An 18,204-nucleotide genomic window follows, 5' to 3' on the forward strand; every position below is an offset into this window, starting at 1 on the left:
GTGGGGAGGGTATGTGATTTGGTGAGTGCTGTGAAGTGTGTAAACCTGGTGATTCACAGACCTGTACCCCTGGGGATAAAAATATATGTTTATAAAAAATAAAAAATTAAAAAAAAATAAATAAATAAATAGATCTATGTTTACAAGAACAAAATGGTAAATAATATAACTTCCCATTATTAGGGTATGGGTTAAATAAAGTTTGGTACAACCACATAATGAAACATTAAGTAGCTATTAAAAGGAGTTAGGTAGGTTTCCATATACTAACATACAAAGCTATCTAGGAAATATTACGTGAAAAAATCTGGAAGATCCTATGAGAAACCACTATACTTCTCTGGACTAAAACTAAAGCAATGTTTTCTTTTTCTTTTTTTTTTTTAAGATTTATTTATTTTTTGAGTGCGTGCGCACATGTGTGCGTGTGCACACAAACACACACACACAGCCACACATGCATGGGGGTTGGGGAGAAGGAGAGAGAGACTCTCAAATGAACTCCCTGCTGAGCACCAGTGTGGACCCAGGCTTGACCGAGGAGATCATGACCCTAGCCAAAGTCATGAGCCAGATGCTTGACTGAGCCACCCACGTGCCCCTAAAGCAGTGTTTTCAACTTCAGAGGTTGGACCAGATAATTCTTTGTGGCGAAGGTACCCTGTGCTTTGTAAGATGTTTAGCAGCAGTTGCCAGTAGCAGTGCCTGACCAAGCTATTACAATCAAAAAGTTCCCCATACAGTGCCAAATGTCCCCTGGGTGAGAAACTCACCTCTTGTTGCGAACAACCAAACTAGAGAATAAAGAAGTAAAGGTGGGGAAAAGAAACTTTTACTTGTCACCTTATACCTTATTTACATTTTTTAATGATGAAAATATATAGCACTTGGAATTAAAAAAAAAAAAATTAACAACCAAAAAAGATTCCCCATAACTTCTCACTCAAAAATTACAATAGTGTTTGTAGGATATGAATCCTTGTTTTTAAAAAACAAAACAAAACAAACAAAACCCTAGGTAAAAAGCAATAAAATCATAAAGGTGTTTAAAAGGAAATGTGCATTTTCAGTGTAATAGGCAGAAAAATATATGGATTCTCCCCCTTGGTTTCCATGACTGCCTCTTCCCAGGATGCCCACACTCCCGGCTTCAGTTTCTACCCCTCTACCCAAAAATCTTAGGGGCTATAGCTCCATAATATGCATGATGTACACCAGGTCCCTCCTTTCTTCTTATTCTGTATATTCAGATAAATATAAATAAACAAAAAAAGTGGTCCCAGAATATAGAAATTTCTAATTTTGCCCAAGAAACATGGAGAAATACTATTAACATTTATTTAAAAATTTAACAAAATGAATACTTGGGAAAGTATAGTATCTGTTAATAAAATCTACTAGACTAAAAACAAATGTGGTTCACAGAAAAGATCCATAATTTGTAGAAGTGTCTTCTAATGCTGTTGGTTATTCATTTACTTATGTATCTATCCATCTATCTCAAAATTTCAGAGCTTTAAAATTCTTGCTTTTATATGCCTCACTCTGGGGGACAAAGGGATGATTATCTGATCAAGAACTTTGGCTAAACCTTTACTTTTTATATTATTTTAAAATATTTTATTTTATTTATTTTTTTGGCTAAACCTTTAGAACTTAAACTGATGGGGGCAGGCAAATACTAAAAATGACAAAATACCTAATGAAGAATGAAAACCTACGGATTAATCAGTATGAATGCACAGTCCAACAAAAAGCAAACTAAGTAAATTATTAATTAAGATTAGTAATGAATAAATTCTCCAAACTTAAAAAATTTGTCAACTTAATTACCTTTGATAACCAGATACTACTTTTTGTAAAGTGGTATTACAAAGAGGGAAACAATCTCTTCCTTAACTTTAGACATGGTTTCAAAAAAATCGTATTTTCACACATAACTTTTACACAACTTTTCAGAGATAGTGACTAACTACACTGAGTGGTAATACCTAACTTCTTAAGAACATGTACTCCAAAGATAAAACATATGGGAAAAGGGCCTTAAAAGCAATGAATATCATAACTACTATACTTTCCCATTATTATTTGGGTCTGGGTATATCCATCTTAAGTGGCTCTGAAAACATTAAGTTTTATATGGGTGACTGGTGTTATAAATACAACAGTCTTATTTTCGTCTCAGAATAGTTTCAGCTGAATGTATTTTAAGCAGTTGAGGCTACAGCTCTGCAGCAAAATAATTTAGAGAAACTTACCTTTTTTTTTTTATAAATGGCACAATGTGGTCATTATGAGTCCAAAATGCATGTTTCAGTAGAATCCACCTCAGGTTTGAGCTCATGGTCTTGGTTAGAATATCTGAAACATTCCTCTGGGTAATAATACTCTCTTAGGAGAGGTAGGAAGGGAAGGCAGGGTGAAGAAGCGTTGTTGTGGGACTGCACTGGAGGTGCTCATTTAGGTGTATATGTTTGCACATGAGCTTTCTTTTTAAAGAACTACTGTTCAAAGGAATAGTTTGAAAAGTACTGATTTATGCCATTGTAGCAGTAAAACCAACTCCTCTCTCTTCATTTGGATTTCATGAGTATGTCAAAAGGAAAATTTTAAGGTAGAATTAATATAAGGGATGACATAAAATAAATCAATGAATTAGTATATTATTGAAAAACATACCTGATTCTGGCCAGAACAGCTTGTAGAAAGCTCAGTACTGTCCTAAGTTCAGATTCTTGACAAGCTCTCAGAAGCATACTAAATCCATCATTAAGCAGTTTTTCATGTGACGGATACAAGCAATGGCTAGTCTCAAACACTTCTTGAACACCATCAATATAGATGGAGAGAAGTATCCAGAGAGTCTTTCTTTGTCCCATTTCATCGTTCTTAGATACCAAGAATTCCTTCGCCTTCTCTCGGAAAGCACCTGAAAATTTCTCAGCCAAAACACCAATGTCCAGATTTTTCTGGGTATACATCAAGAGGAATGCCACTTGACCCTTCCAAATGATGGAAGATGTTACAGAGGAAGGCTTAAGGAAATTTAGGAGGTCTAAAACATGACTTGCTACATCTTCCACCTCTGCCACAGCTGCTAACAGTAGAAAAAGGTTGAAGAAGTTCTGAAGACCAACTTCTGTCAGTTCTTCCATTCTTTTTTGATGGAATTTAGAATATATTCTGCAAAACATAAAAAAATTCCTTGTATAAAATTTTCATTCATCAGTATCAATCATTTAGAATAACATTTCATTCAATACTCATGACAGTTTCATTACTTTAATTTAGCTTATTCTTCATTATGCTGCTGCCATGTCACTTTTTCTACTTTGAAAACAGACTCACAGAATGCCCATAGCTCTAAATTTCTCAGTGATGCAGCAACCACATTTGATTAAATCAAAGGATTGAATGGTCTTCTCCACAGGACAGTAGAAATGTTCTTTTTATATAGTACATGGCTTATCCTTTTATTTTAGACTCTTAATCACCTTTCTTTTTAAATTTTTATTGACAAATAAAATGCTCCTTTCAGTACAATTTGATGTGCTCTAAAGAAATCTTAACAGGGCAATTTTATACAATTTTCCTTAAATTCTTTTTTCCTCTACCCGTCACAAAGACCTACCCTTGTTATAGTTATATCTAAGACAATTCAAAGTGCTGGGAAATATTTTTACCTACCCATAAAGAAAAAATGGTTAGTGTTTATTTTTTTATTTTTATTTTTTAAAACGATTATTTATTTATTTATTTGACACAGAGAGAGAGAGACATCATAAGTAGGCAGAGAGGCTGGCAGAGAGAGAGGGGGAAGCAGGCTCCCAGCTGAGCAGAGAGCCCGATGTGGGGCTCGATCCCAGGACCCTGAGACCATGACCTGAGCTGAAGGCAGAGGCTTAACCCACTGAGCCACCCAGGCGCTCCCAAAATGGTTAGTGTTTAAATGTCCAAGACTAACCGTTTAAAAAACTCCTGTTTTAATATAATTTACTAGGTGACATACTTTTCTCTCACCGATTAAAGGATCAGAAATAGAAAAAAAGAATTTTACTGTAAACATTCCAGTGATTTGTTTTAGATAAAGTTCTGAATATCATGTCTTTCACAAAATGATTTAAGATTCAAAAACAAACCATGGGGTACCTGGGTGGCTCAGCGGGTTAAAGCCTCTGCCTTCAGCTCAGGTCCTGATCCCAGGGTCCTGGAATAGAGCCCCATGTCGTCAGGCTCTCTGCTCAGCAGGGAGCCTACTTCCTCCTCTCTCTCTGCCTGCCTCTCTGCCTACTTGTGATCTCTGTCTGTCAAATACATAAATAAAATCTTTAAAAAGAAAACAAAAAACAAACTGGCACATAGAACCAAAGAAAAACCTATTTGAGCCACATAATTTTCAGAGGCTTAACAAAGAAGTTACCATTAAAAGAAAAGTATACTCTAAAAACAGTCCTACTGTTATCACTATAATCTTGCAAGCAGTATATGGGAATCAAATAGGAACTTCATTTAGTGATTTCTGAGAAGTCCCTATCTAGAATATCAAAGTTTTCTTACTCTTCTGCAAGAGCTCCCATCAATCATATAAGCAAATGGTACAAAGAGAGGTAGAAAAGGGCTAATGAAGTAGAATTAAGGGAAGACAATTAAAATTCATACCCACTTAACAAGCAAAACTCTCCAAAAAGAGGGAAAAGATGAATATGACCAAAAGTTTGTTTTACATACTCCCCAAATGAGAACAATCAAGTTATTTCATCCACTATCCTCTGGTTAGTTTTCATAGAGAGCAGAGCCTATGGGACCGCTAGACTCAAAGAACACCAAGTTTTATAGGTTAACTCCATTACCTGCCAATGTATGATATGGAGATGTTTTCTACTTTTATAATTTTCAATGAACTTTATGCATTAAGTTATATAATAACATTATAATTAATTTTGGCAAGAAAAACATTCTCTGGTAGCCCTGAATTTAATATATGGGATTTCAATCTTCAGGACAGATGAGATAAATAAATTCAAATCCTCTACAAGTTATAGATATTAAGTTTGCTCCTATTACAGATTGGCAGGATCCAAAGGCTACATGTTTTGTTGTCCTGTATACATTAAGAAATACATTTTAAATGTATAAACCACAAAGACTTCCAAACACAAGTTAACTAAAAAAATACCAACAGTAACTAATGCTTCTCCACAGTGAACATTCATGACAAAGAAAGACATGTGCATACCTTCCTTTGATTTGTTTCCAAGGATGAGGGCCATTGTTCTTCATTGCTTTCTTAACAACTTTTGCCAAAATGCAAAGGAAAATGGTGAAACTACTGCTGGATTTATACAGGTCATTATCTTGTTTATCACAACAGCAGGTCTTCACCATTTCTAGCATTGACAAGGGTGACTTAATGATATATGTAAGGCCTTTCAAAGGAAGCCAAGAGATGCTGAAAGAACTATTCTAAAAGCAAATAAATAAATAAATAAATACATTAATAAAGTTTCAAGTCTGAGTAAATAAGAATTCTTTCATCTCTTCTACTCTCGAAGTTTCCCAGCATTTATGTAATACCATTTATTTTTACATCAGGTCATTTATTGTGTAGAATTGTCTCCAATCTCGATTTAGCTGCTTATATCTCCCTAGTGTCTTGTAATGTATTCTTTTATCCCCTCTCTCTTCTGTAAATTGGTAGCTGTATCTAGAGGACTGATCACAGTCACGCAAGTGGAATTTTTTGATAAGAATCTTCCATTGGTGCTACTGGGCACTGCCTTTTCCAATTTAGGAAAGAGAGACATAAGTTGTGTCATTCCTTTTGTAATGTTAAGACTGGGCGTGTTGTCAACCTGATCTATTCATCTGAGTCATCCCCACCAAACTTTCACTGAACAGTTTTAGCCGTCACTGATGATCACTGCCCAGATACCTTAGTTCATCAGGTGTACAAATAGTTCTAATTCTATCATTACTTCTCAGTTAGCTCCTTAGAAATTTGGTTACTCTAAAATATAGTTTATATTTATCTTTTATTTATAATTTTCAGAATAATGAGCATTTTTTTTAAGAATAGTAATTTTTCTAAATGTGTCATACACTCAAGGATTTAAATGTATTTGATAGGTTTTAATCCACAGCAGTCATTATTCTTATTATTCTTTCTTATGCTCAAATCTACCCAGCATGAGGGTAATGGGAGCTCCCTCAAATCGGCTCCTGTGTCCTTTTGACAGGACTCCAGCTTACTTTGATATTTCCTGCTTTCAGATATGACGAGACACTATTGACTCATATTATACATGTTACCTTGGACCTAGAATGGGTCATTTCTCTAATTAGCCTGAAATCATGCTTCAAAAAAAGGTATTTTTCTCATTTTTTCATAAGCTCCATTATATATAAACCTAAATTAGTAATTTACTTATAAATCTCTCATTTCCTTTTTCTATCTTGATTGAGTTCACTATTTACCTAGAAACCGAACATTCCAAAATCTTTCTCTTCTCCCAATACATAAAAGGTAACTAAATTCTATAAATCTACATGTAAGATGTTTATTTTCCTAATTTAGCCTCTCCTTTCTAAACCCTATTTTAATCATTCACTGCATTATTAGCATATATTTTTATACTGGACTCCTAATTGGCACCAATTTTCAGAAAAAACTTTCTCACACACATACCTAAAATGTCACATCCTTGGTATCCTTTGTCTCCAGAATAAATCAAAACTCAACATGCACATAATCTGGCCCCTGACTAGCCTGTGTACCAACTTTTCCTATATGTTCTCTCCATAGTCATCTGAAACCTATCATTCAGAACTACTGGACATGGTAGGAAAAGATCATGTTTTTATGTGTTCATACACTTGTTCGTAATAATGTTCCTTTTACCTGAATGCTCTTTTCTTCTTACTTGTAAATTCCATGCACTCCTCAGTTAAAAAATTACAACATCCCAGTCTCCACAAGTTTATACATTGGGTCAAATACTCTGTGCTTTGGCCTTCCACAGTAATGGAAGTTTTCCCCCCATAATGTATGGGTATCTGCCCACTAGCCTATAAGCAACTCAAATGCCAAGACTATGTCTCATTCAGGATAGTATTAACTTTTCAATGTGTTGCAAGCAATCAGTAATTGTTAGACAATGTTAATAAATGAGAATTTAAAAAATATCTTTCTAGTACAATTTTGGCTACTTTGCTTACTCTCTCTCAAGAGAAAAGGACACAAATGCCCATTCCCTTATGTCAATGCTCTACAAATAACTATTCTTAATTAAACCATAAAAACATTCCTCACATATATACAAATTCTTCAAATTCCCGGAAAAAATTCATACTCTATTGACTTACCAAGTTCTTACTAAAATATTCCCATAGAATGGTGACGATTGCAATGTTTGGCTCCCAGAAGTCACAAAGCGTCAAACAACAGTGAAGATGCATTCGTAATTGTTCTTCTAGTATACTGTCCTAAAAAATAAACTGAAATTGTGGGAAAGTAAATGGGCTCTCGCAACATGAGTATTATTACTTGATACTGCACTGGATAACCTGCTTTTAAAGAGTATGAACATATATCACCAAATTATACCCACTCTCATTTTCAGACCAAAAGGTCTAATCAGGATAAGGTATATTTCTAAAAATTTCCTTTAGAGACGACTCACATACTCAGGTAACAGGAACTACATAACTCAACGTGACTTTTAACACAATTATTTAAAGGTTACAATAGTTGTGGGGTGTCTGGCTGGCTTAGTCAGAAAAGCATGCAACTCTTGATCTCAGGGTCATAAGCTCAAGCCCCATCTCAGGTATAGAGATTACTAAAACTAACAAAAACAACAACAAACAAAAAAAAAAACCTTAAAAAAATTACATAGTTGTTTCATAACTGAATGGTAGGAAACCCAGTGTGAAAATGGGAGAATGTGAAAGGGAATGTGAAAGAAACCCAAACTAGAATGAAGTAGTAAAAATGAACTAATAATTAAGATGTACACAAATCCAGAGGACTTGGGTCATCCTTAAGTATTAGGTCAAATTCTCTTTAGGAATAGGAGTTGTTCTTTTAAAAACCAACAGACTAGCAGAGTACAAGCATTTTAACCCCTTAGGAAATGACAACAGGAATGAGAAGTGAAAAAAAAATGTAGTCAGTAATCAAACTACTATGATGAAACAATCATGCATGTTTGTTAAAAAGTTGCACCACTGAAGCACTCAACAATTATTTATTTAAAGCTTACTATGTAAACCAGGCACTATTCTAAGGTATTACGCAGAGAGCAATAGATATGTCAGACACAGTACAAGCACTAACAGAAATTACTACTTTGGAGGAGACTGGGAAAAGAGGACAATGAAACAAACAAGATAAATGTAAACAGTTGTAACTGCCGTGCAAAGCAAAACAAAAAAGGGTGATGCGGCAAAGTAAGTGGTAGAGGATATAGATTATTAATATATCAGAAGCTATGAATGAAAACACCTTTTTGAGGGTTGGCATTTGGGCTAAATGACTGAATGAAAAAGAGTCAAACATTAAAAGCTTGGGGGGTGGGGGAACCAAAACCACACACACACACGGCAGAGAAGACACATAGAAATTAGTAGTAAGTTTGGTATTACAGGATTAAGTCAGATATTCACGGACCATGTTTCCTTTAAGGCTTTGGAAGTCTTGGTAGGAAGTATGGATTTTATTTTACATATGCTGGGAAGCCAGAAGAAGACTGTAAGCACAGGTGTAATGGGATTGTTTTAAAAATACTGCTCGTGATCATTTATGGAGAATGAATATATGTTAAGAATAGAAGCAGGAAGACCAAGTTAGAAAATAAATAGTGACAATTGCAATGTAACAAAAAAGTAGATTTCGAGTTCAAATACATACAAAGCAGAAATGTTGGGAAATGTGAAGGTGTGTGGCATATAGTAAGCTTTAAATAGTTGTTGAATGACCGGGGTTCTCGGTGGTGTGTCACATTTTTAACAAACATGCATGGTTACTCCATCATAGATAATTAAACTGCCTACTCTTTTTCTACTTCTACTTCCATCTCCTCATGCCACCTCAAAGTTTAGAAGACAGTTATGTGAAACTGTTAAGATAAGCACACAACTTTAAAGATATATTGAGAAACAGAGGCAATGGGTTTGTTTTTGATGAGACATACGAAGGTACAAAGGTAAGAGAGCAATTAACAATTTAGCAGGATTCCCAGGTTTTGGCTTAAGGAAATGAGTTGATGGTACCATCTTTTGAGATGGCAAAGACTAGGGGACGAACAGATGGGAGAGTGCAAAAGGCCAAGCAAGTGGAGATATTATGTAGATAATGTGACATATAGGCCTAGAGCCCGAAGGAAAAACCAGCTGTTTTAGTGATTCAGATGTTACTTTCATACTGATGGTTTTTACAGCTATGAGGCTAGATGAGATCAACCAAGGAAAGAGTATACATGCAAATGAGAAAACGATCCAGAACTGTGAGCCCTTTGCTATTCCAATATTTAGATATTAACAGGAGAGGAATTAAATATAAATTATGAGGTAAGAAGAGAAACAGACATCATGGATACCAAAATAAATATTTTGGAAAAGGAAACTAGTCAACAGGATTGAATGCTCTGAGAGGTTAAAATGAGAAGAAGGAAGAGTTTTTGGATTTGACAATAAAGAAGTTACTAATGGCCTTGAGTAGTTTCTGGAATGGCACAAACAGAAGTTTAAGGTATAGGCTGAGGGTATAATAATAGGAGGTGAGGAAACAGATATTTAAGTTAAGAAATATACAGTCCTTGAATAGTTAAGAGACAAGATCCAGTACAGAGAGAAAGGAACTAGCTTTTGATAGAAACAGTAACACTTCCAATATGACAGAAGAACAAATTGAGGGGTCAAGTAAAAGAAGACACATGTTGGGAGATCTGAAGGTACAAAAAGGTACTCTCAAATGACTGGTTCTATTTACTCAGCAATTTAAGACGTAAGATGCTTGGCTCAGTTAACTGTGAGTCAAAAGGCAAAGACTCTAGGGGCGCCTGGGTGGCTCAGTGGGTTAAAGCTTCTGCCTTCAGCTCAGGTCATGATCCCAGGGTTCTGGGATCGAGCCCCACATCCAGCTCTCTGCTCAGCCGGGAGCCTGCTTCCTCCTCTCTCTCTCTGCCTGCCTCTTTGCCTACTTGTGATCTTTATCAGTCAAATAAATAAATAAAATCTTAAAAAAAAAAAAAAGCAAAGACTCTATAACTGCCTGCCATTTGAGATCTATGATCAAGAATTCAGAGTCAGAGGAGTCCATAAGAATGATCATTTGACATTCTCCAGCAATATTCAGTTAGGGGGTGAGGTTGGCAGGGGTGTAGGAAAGGACTAGGTTCTTCCAAGTTTAAAACAGGTGAGGGCTATGGAATTAAAGGCTTTTGTGATGGAATGACTATTAATAAGCGGGTGTATATCTAAATTGTTTAAGGAGGGAAGTTTGGACGTGGAAAAAGAAAATGTTAAAGATCAACAGTGACAGGCAAAATGCAAATTAAAAGAAAAATGAAAAAATATAAAGCATAACTATGGAAACTGGGTGAGGTAAGTGACAAAAAATCTGAGTAGATGTGAGGATATTAAGAAACTTAGAAGACAGGGTGATACAATACTGTTGGGGTCATTAATAAAAGTAATTATTTGAAATGGAGGAAACCGAACATGAACAGATTCTTTTTGATAAGGCATTAACTCTTCTAATTATTTCCCCCGCCCAACTCTTTTAATTAATTATTAATCCTTCAGAATATACTCAGACTTTAAATCTTCAAGGAAATTTCTTGACTTCCCCACAAACAGTGACCTTTCCTTTATGCTCCACAGCATCCTACGCACACCTATGTCACCGCACTTACCTTGTTAAATTTAATGTTTATCTGCTTTCAAGTGTCTATAAGCTCTCTGAGAATTAGGATAACTTCCCCAGGGTCTAGCACAGTGCTTGGTTTGCCACAGTCCAATATCCATAAATATTTCATGAATTAAACTGAGATCTAGGTTCTAGTGCCTCTTTTTGCCGAGTAGTTTTACAGCTTAGGGAAAGATACTTAGCTTCTCTAATATAGACAAGTACTCATTTAACCAAAGAGGAGAAGTGTCTACCCATCAGTAACATTCTTTGATTTTATTATTAAAATACTAAACAAGGCCCAGGCTCACTCCTGTGGCACACTACTCATATAAATTAAAGCATACCAATTTTATTATACTTCAAGGTTAAAAAGTAGGTTATATTTTTAAAGTGGGTTCATTTTGAAGAATTTGTTTTGTTTTATTGGGTATCTGATACTCATTTTACATATAAAATCTACAAAAAGATATTTAAATCATAAAATATACAAAGTTTGGGAAAAACAATTGTCAGGCATTATGTGACATTTTACATACATTAGTTATATGTCTCATACCATCTCAGTTTCATTACCTTTATCACAGAAAATAAGGTTGGGGTTCGGAAGTTACAAATAGCTTATCCATGTCCACTTGGGAAGGAGCAAGGATTTATGATTCCAAAGCATATTTTACATAACATTCTCTGTCCCTTTCCAAAAATAGGAGGGAAAAGAAATGAACATTTAATGTGCACCAGATCTGATGAAGACTATTTTTAGTGACTGCCAAGATCTGAAGCAAAATTTGTGAGGCCAGAGCCCATGTTCTTTCCACTGTGCCCAATCAAGAAGAAATTAAATATCATATCTCAGGGAATTTTTATTTACTTAAAGGACAGGAAATAAATTTTCCTTCCTTTTCCTGCTAGTGGCTACAGATTACAATGAAAAGCAATGACTTACTATTCCGTTCCATTGATCTATGTGTCTGTTTTTGTGCCAATACCATGCTTTCTTGATGATGACAGCTTTGTAATAGAGCTTGAAGTCTGGAATTGTGATGCCACCAACTTTGGCTTTCTTTTTCAATATTCCTTTGGCTATTCGAGGTCTTTTCTGGTTCCATATAAATTTTAGGATTATTTGTTCCATTTCTTTGAAAAAGATGGATGGTACTTTGATAGGAAAATGTGGTATATATACACAATGGAGTACTATACAGCCATCAAAAGAAATGAAATCTTGCCTTTTGTGACAACGTGGAGGGAACTAGAGGGTATAATGCTTAGTGAAATAAGTCAAGCAGAGAAAGACAACTGTCATATGATCTCCCTGATATGAGGAAGTGGTGATGCAACATGGAGGGTTAAGGGGGTAGGAGAAGAATAAATGAAACAAGATGGGATTGGGAGGGAGACAAACCATAAGTGACTCTTAATCTCACAAAACAAACTGAGGGTTGCTGGGGGGAGGGAGGTTGGTAGAAGGGGGGGTGGGGTTATGGACATTGGGGAGGGTATGTGCTTTGGTGAGTGCTGTGAAGTGTGTAAACCTGGCAATTCATAGACTTGTACCGCGGGGGATAAAAATATATGTTTATAAAAAATAAAAAAATTTAAAAAAAAATGCAATGACTTAGAAAATACTACTTTCTCCACAGTTCTGGCAGGATATGTAGGACTGTAAAGGTAAGTCTGTTTAACCTTTAATTAATCACAGATAGTATTTATTATAAAATACATTTTCATGTTCTGTATATTCCACTATTATCTTTGTTGTGAACCATTTTCCCTTAGTTTGTTCTTAAAAATTTCCTTTCAAAAATGTGTGTCTGTGCACATCAGCTGAATTAAGGAGAGAAAGAATTTGGCCACTTTTAAGTCCAGATACTCAGAGATATAATACAAAATAGCCAGGAATAGAGCAAATAGTCATCTTAGCCCAAATTAATAATAAGATACAGAGCTGAAATACAATGAGGAGGAGTATTGGGAAGTGAGCAAGGGTATTAATTTTTTCCTACCTTACATTTTCTCAACACTCACTGGAGAGAAAACATAAAAAACAAACAAAAATGTAGAAAAACTGAGATGCTTTCCACAAGTATCATCAAAATAGGTAGAAACCAAAATGGATATTAATGAAACACATCGCATCAAAGAAGTTTTAAAATAGAAATGATGAAAATATAGTATTTACTAAGAATCCTACACGGGCACCTGGGTGGCTCAGTCAAGAGTCCAACTCTTCATTTTGGCTCATTTCATAATCTCAGGGTTGTGGGATCAAGCCTGGTGTCTGGCTCCATGCTAGGCATGGAGTCTGCTTAAGATTCTCTCTCTCCTTCTCCATCTACCCCTCTCCATCCTGCCCCCAATTTAAAAAAAAAAAAAAAATCCTACAAATCCCAGCTCTGCCACTTCTCAGTTACCTATACGAACTAGAACAAACTCTTTAATTCCACCAAGGCCTTCATTTCTTAATGTGTAAAATGGAACTTCACAAGATTGTCATAAACATTAAGTGCAAGAATGTATATTAAGTGTTAAGTATTGTGCGTGCACAGAAATAGCTGTCACTTTTTTGTTTGCAAGAGAAATGCATTTTTTACACCAAATATTGACTCTTTTGATGATCATATAATAAATGCAACAGGTTCTCAATGTCATACCTTAAGCTGATATATTTCAATTTTGTGTTAAGTTTAAATTCTACCTAAACCAAGAGGTTTGAATGACTACATCTAGATCCGTGCACTCTGATTAGAGATTTTTTAATAAAGCAGAAGGCCTGTGGGCCCCTTTTCCTACACAGCCTTAAACCTGCCTGTCTCAATCCCAGAGGCTATACTTCTCAGCTTCTGCATTTTTCACAAGACCTTGTGGATTGTGTCTCATCTCAACTCTGCCAGTGTGCATAAACTATTTAATGAAAAACCTACCCCAGAATATTCCATAGTGCCAGCTCCTGATCTCTGTTTTAGTCCTTTTCAATTTTTATTTTTTCTAAGATTTAATTTATTTGAGAGAGAGGAGAGAGAGAGCACAAGTAGGGGGAGGGACAGAGAGAAAGGTAGAGGAGGAAGAAATCTCCCCTTTGAGTGGGGAGCCCAACTTGGGGCTCAATCCCAGGATTGTGAGATCATGACCTGAGCCGAAGGCAGATGCTTAACTGACTGAGCTACCCAGGTGCCCCACTTTATAAAGAATGCCTTCCTATCTTTACTTTGAAAGATCAAATTTAGGCATATTAAATTCAGGTATATTCCATATATGAAATTCCTTTATTGAACTAAAAATGAAAACATTTGCTCTTTTAACATCATTAATCATCTGGGAAATGCAAATCAAAACCACATTGAGATATCACTTGACACCTGTCAGAAGAGCCAAAATCAAAAACACAACAAAAAAGCACTGATGAGGATGTGGAGAAAAAGGAACCTTCTTTGCACTATTGGTGGGAATGCAAACTGGTGCAGCCACTCTGCAGAACGCTAAGGAGGCTCCTTAAAAAATTAAAGATAGGATTACCATTGGATCTAGTAGCTGTACTATTGGCTATTTACCCAAAGAATACAAAAATACTAATTTGAAAGGATGTATGCACCCCTACGCTTACAGCAGCATTATTTACTAGACCCAAATTATGGAAGCAGCCCAAGTGTCCATCAATATAGGACTGGATAAAGAATGGTGTGTACACATACACACACACATACACACAATGGGACACTACACAGCCATAAAAAAAGATTGAATCTTGTCATTTGCAAAAACATGGACGGAGCTGGAGAGTATAATCCCAAGCAAAATAAGCCCATTAAAGAGAGACAAATACCTTATCATTTCACTCATATATGAAATTTAAGAAACAAAACAAACAAACAAGGAGGGGAGACAAAACAAAAAAACAGACTTTTTAATTATAGGGAACAAACAGATGGTTACCAGAGGGGAGGTGGGCAGGGTAATGGTGGAAGAGGTGAAGGGGATCAAGAGTACACTTAGAGTAAGTACTGAGGAATACAAGGAATTGTTGAATCACTCTATTATAGACCTGAAACTAATACAACACTATTTTAATTATACTAGAATTTATAATAAATAAATATAATAAATTTATATTTAGCTTATTTTATAAAAATAGCAATTTAAAAATTGGAGGTTCATTTCTTTATGCATAACAAATACCTAGAAAAAATCATCAGAAGAATAAAATTTATTTGCAAACTCAATAATGACGGTTAGGCTGCCTGAGTGGACTTAATTTTAGGATAGGATAAAGTAAGCTGAACTTCAGTATTCTAGTAAGATCCTTCCGTCCAAAAAGCACAATGATTTTGAATTAGTAATTAGAAAATTACTGTTTCAGGGATGCCTGGGTGACTCAGTCATCTCAAGTCAGGAGTGACTTGCTTTTAGCTCAGGTCATTATCTCAGGGTAGTGAGACTGCCCTGCACTGGGATACACACTCAGCAGGGAGTCTGCTTGAGAGTCTCTCCCTCTCCTCTGCCTTCTTCCAATAAATAAATAAATAAATAAAAACTGAAGAAAATAGATTTCAGTCCCACATCATTCAAATCTAATCACATTCTAAGTTGTTTTTAGCCTTGGACTCTTCAGGCTCCTTGGCAAACGAAAATAATTTTTAAATTATTACACTTGTTTAGGATTTCTTTTTATACTCACCCCATAGTCTCTAGTAGAAAATTATTTCTGTGATGTCAGAAAATGAGGCTTTAAAAAGCAGGGAGTATAAAACCAAAAATCTCCCTTTTCATTTGAAAACAATAATACTGTTTTAAAGGTAGAACAGATGTTTACTGTCAACTTACATGAATATTAGATAATACTGCCTCTAAAAAACCAGTTTTAGGTAAAAACTATTCAATCATACCTATAGAAGTAAAATCAAACAATGTACGTTTTCTTTACTAACAAAGTACAATGTGTGTTTCTAGAAAATCCTTTGTGGCTAGAAAAAGATTTGGAACATTATTTGCTTAATTAAAACTACAGTGGCATGCCTACCAATTATATTTGACAACTGCTCTATATAAGGAATGTATGTTTTTTAAGTATTGCAAATGGACTCTTTCACTGTTGGAGATAAAGTCAAAGCACATAAGCATGGTCAGATTTTAATTTACCTCAATGGGGGAAAACAGATATAATCAAACTGATGGCTCTATTCAAACATATTATTTATTCTTTATGACCACCTACTGTACCCACAAAATTGATTTCAAGAACTCCAGCAAGTAGTACTATACTACTTATAAAATCTAATTTGATACAATCAAGGCATGACAAAATTGAAAGATCACTAGAGAAAATGGACTACTTCTTTCTAAATATTATAATGACTTCTCTCACACGAAAAATGATTTGGCTTCATGCTACATCTAAATTCCCATAAAAAGTTTCTTGGATTAGCTATACTATCTCTACTTATAAAATGACTGGCTTCTCATAGTTTGCTCAGGACTTTTCTGGTTTTAGCACTGAAAGTCCCACAAGCCAGGAAAATTCTGATGGTCATACTACCTACTTCCTTTTAAAAAAAAAAAAACGATTTTATTTATTTACTTGATAGAGACAGTGAGAGAGGGAACACAAGCAGAGGCAGTGAGAGAGGGAGACGCAGGCTTCCCTCCAAACAGAGAACCCGATGCGGGGCTCTATTCCAGGATCCTGGGACTGTGTGCAGAGCTGAAGGCAGAGGCTTAACGACTGAGCCGCCTGGGTACCCCATACTGCCTGCTTTCAAGAATTACTTATTTATCAAGTTTAGCTAACACCATTAAAATACTAGTTATATTGTAAAAGTATATTATGGAGTGTCAGAACAACTTTTATCACATTATGAGTAAGACATTCCAAAAATTTTTTTTCAAGTAAATTGAGTTTCCCTCATTTAACATCAAAATTAGAGTGAGTCATAAATTCAAAGGAATTAAGAATTAATTTTCAAGCAACTCACAGGGTTTAAGGAGGGTTTTCAATCTCTTGGCCAAAAACTAAACTTTTCTACAGAAGAGATGGTGATAAATTATTTCTCCTGTTTGTCTCAGACAAGCCCAAGGTAAGTGTATGGGTATTTACCCATATGAACCTTTAGAGCTGTCTAAGAAATATTCTGTAATTTAAAACTTACTTAAAACCATAAATTCATAAACTACTAAAGCTTAAAGGAAGTATAACTAAGAGGTTTTTAAGCTATGTTATGTTAAGGCATTAAGATTGGATTAACAACTAATATAAAGAACAATAAATACTTTTTAGTGATTCCTTACATTCTTGAAGAAAAAAAATACATGTAAGAGACTTTCCGAATTACTAAATCAATATGTTCTCAAAAAGAATAAAGAAGAAAGCCAATTAAAATGACATAAAAAAATAAAAAAAATTTACACGGTTGAGATAATAGTTCTTTTGTTTCTCATACAACTTACATGTGCACAAATCTTTGGAATTCTAACCTAGAATATTTACTCAATTAGAAGATTCATATCATAAACTAAATGTACTTATTATACGCTTGATCTAAAAAATTTAGTTAATATACATTAACGGAAAAGAAAATTTCATGCTATTTCAATGATTTTTAAAGATATGGCTACAAAATAAATGAGAGTATGTGTGTTTGTATGTATAAATGGGTACATATGTATGTACTTTTGATATATGTATTAATCTTATACTATCACATTTCTTGTTTGTTGTTTATTCCTCTACAAGTTTTTAACAATCTTTATTTCCTAACAGAAAAGTAATCTACTTCCCAAATTTAAAAATACTCCTTATTAAAATTTCCCCTTAAATTCTTACATAAGTACTTATATTACAAAACTTCACAGAACTACAATACAGTATGTTTAAAGATGTAGTGAATAGCATATTTAAAACTATTTTAAAAGGAAGTCAAATCTGACCTCTGGGCCATGAAGCACTACATTAACAGCTCTGCAGAAAGAGAAATGATAACGTATGAAATGAGGGCTCAGAAACTAGGACCTTATCAGTTAGAGTATGATTCGAGCCTGTAAGACAAATTGCTCAGCAAGGCAAGTCACCTTCCTGCTGTGATGAGGATATAGCTGAATTTCCAATGCCACTATCTCCCTCATCATGTCTCCTAGACTTGATACCATACAGTCAAGGAATGGCTTATAGTTTTGAAACATCTACTACTTGAATATATTTTGTCAAAGTCACCAACAAGGATAATTTTATATGTCCTTCAACTGGCAACTCTGCTTAAAATAAAAATCTTCAAAGGATAGTCACTCATAGGAATGATCTTATGTTG

At 34.9% G+C, this 18,204-nt stretch overlaps 1 protein-coding gene across 1 annotated transcript in view; it reads right to left on the reverse strand.

The window, feature by feature from the left end:
* The window catches only part of MMS22L (MMS22 like, DNA repair protein), a 126,968-nt gene that overhangs the window by 79,604 nt on the left and 29,160 nt on the right, over positions 1-18,204 (reverse strand). Inside the window, exons 12-14 of the mRNA XM_059399252.1 lie at positions 7,363-7,482; positions 5,237-5,463; positions 2,680-3,183 (exon numbers count right to left, since the gene is read on the reverse strand). Of these exons, the coding sequence (XP_059255235.1) occupies positions 2,680-3,183; positions 5,237-5,463; positions 7,363-7,482 (851 nt within the window). The remainder of the gene's footprint in view (positions 1-2,679; positions 3,184-5,236; positions 5,464-7,362; positions 7,483-18,204) is intronic.

Source organism: Mustela nigripes, chromosome 5 (assembly GCF_022355385.1).
Source record: "Mustela nigripes isolate SB6536 chromosome 5, MUSNIG.SB6536, whole genome shotgun sequence".
Classification (NCBI taxonomy): domain Eukaryota; kingdom Metazoa; phylum Chordata; class Mammalia; order Carnivora; family Mustelidae; genus Mustela; species Mustela nigripes.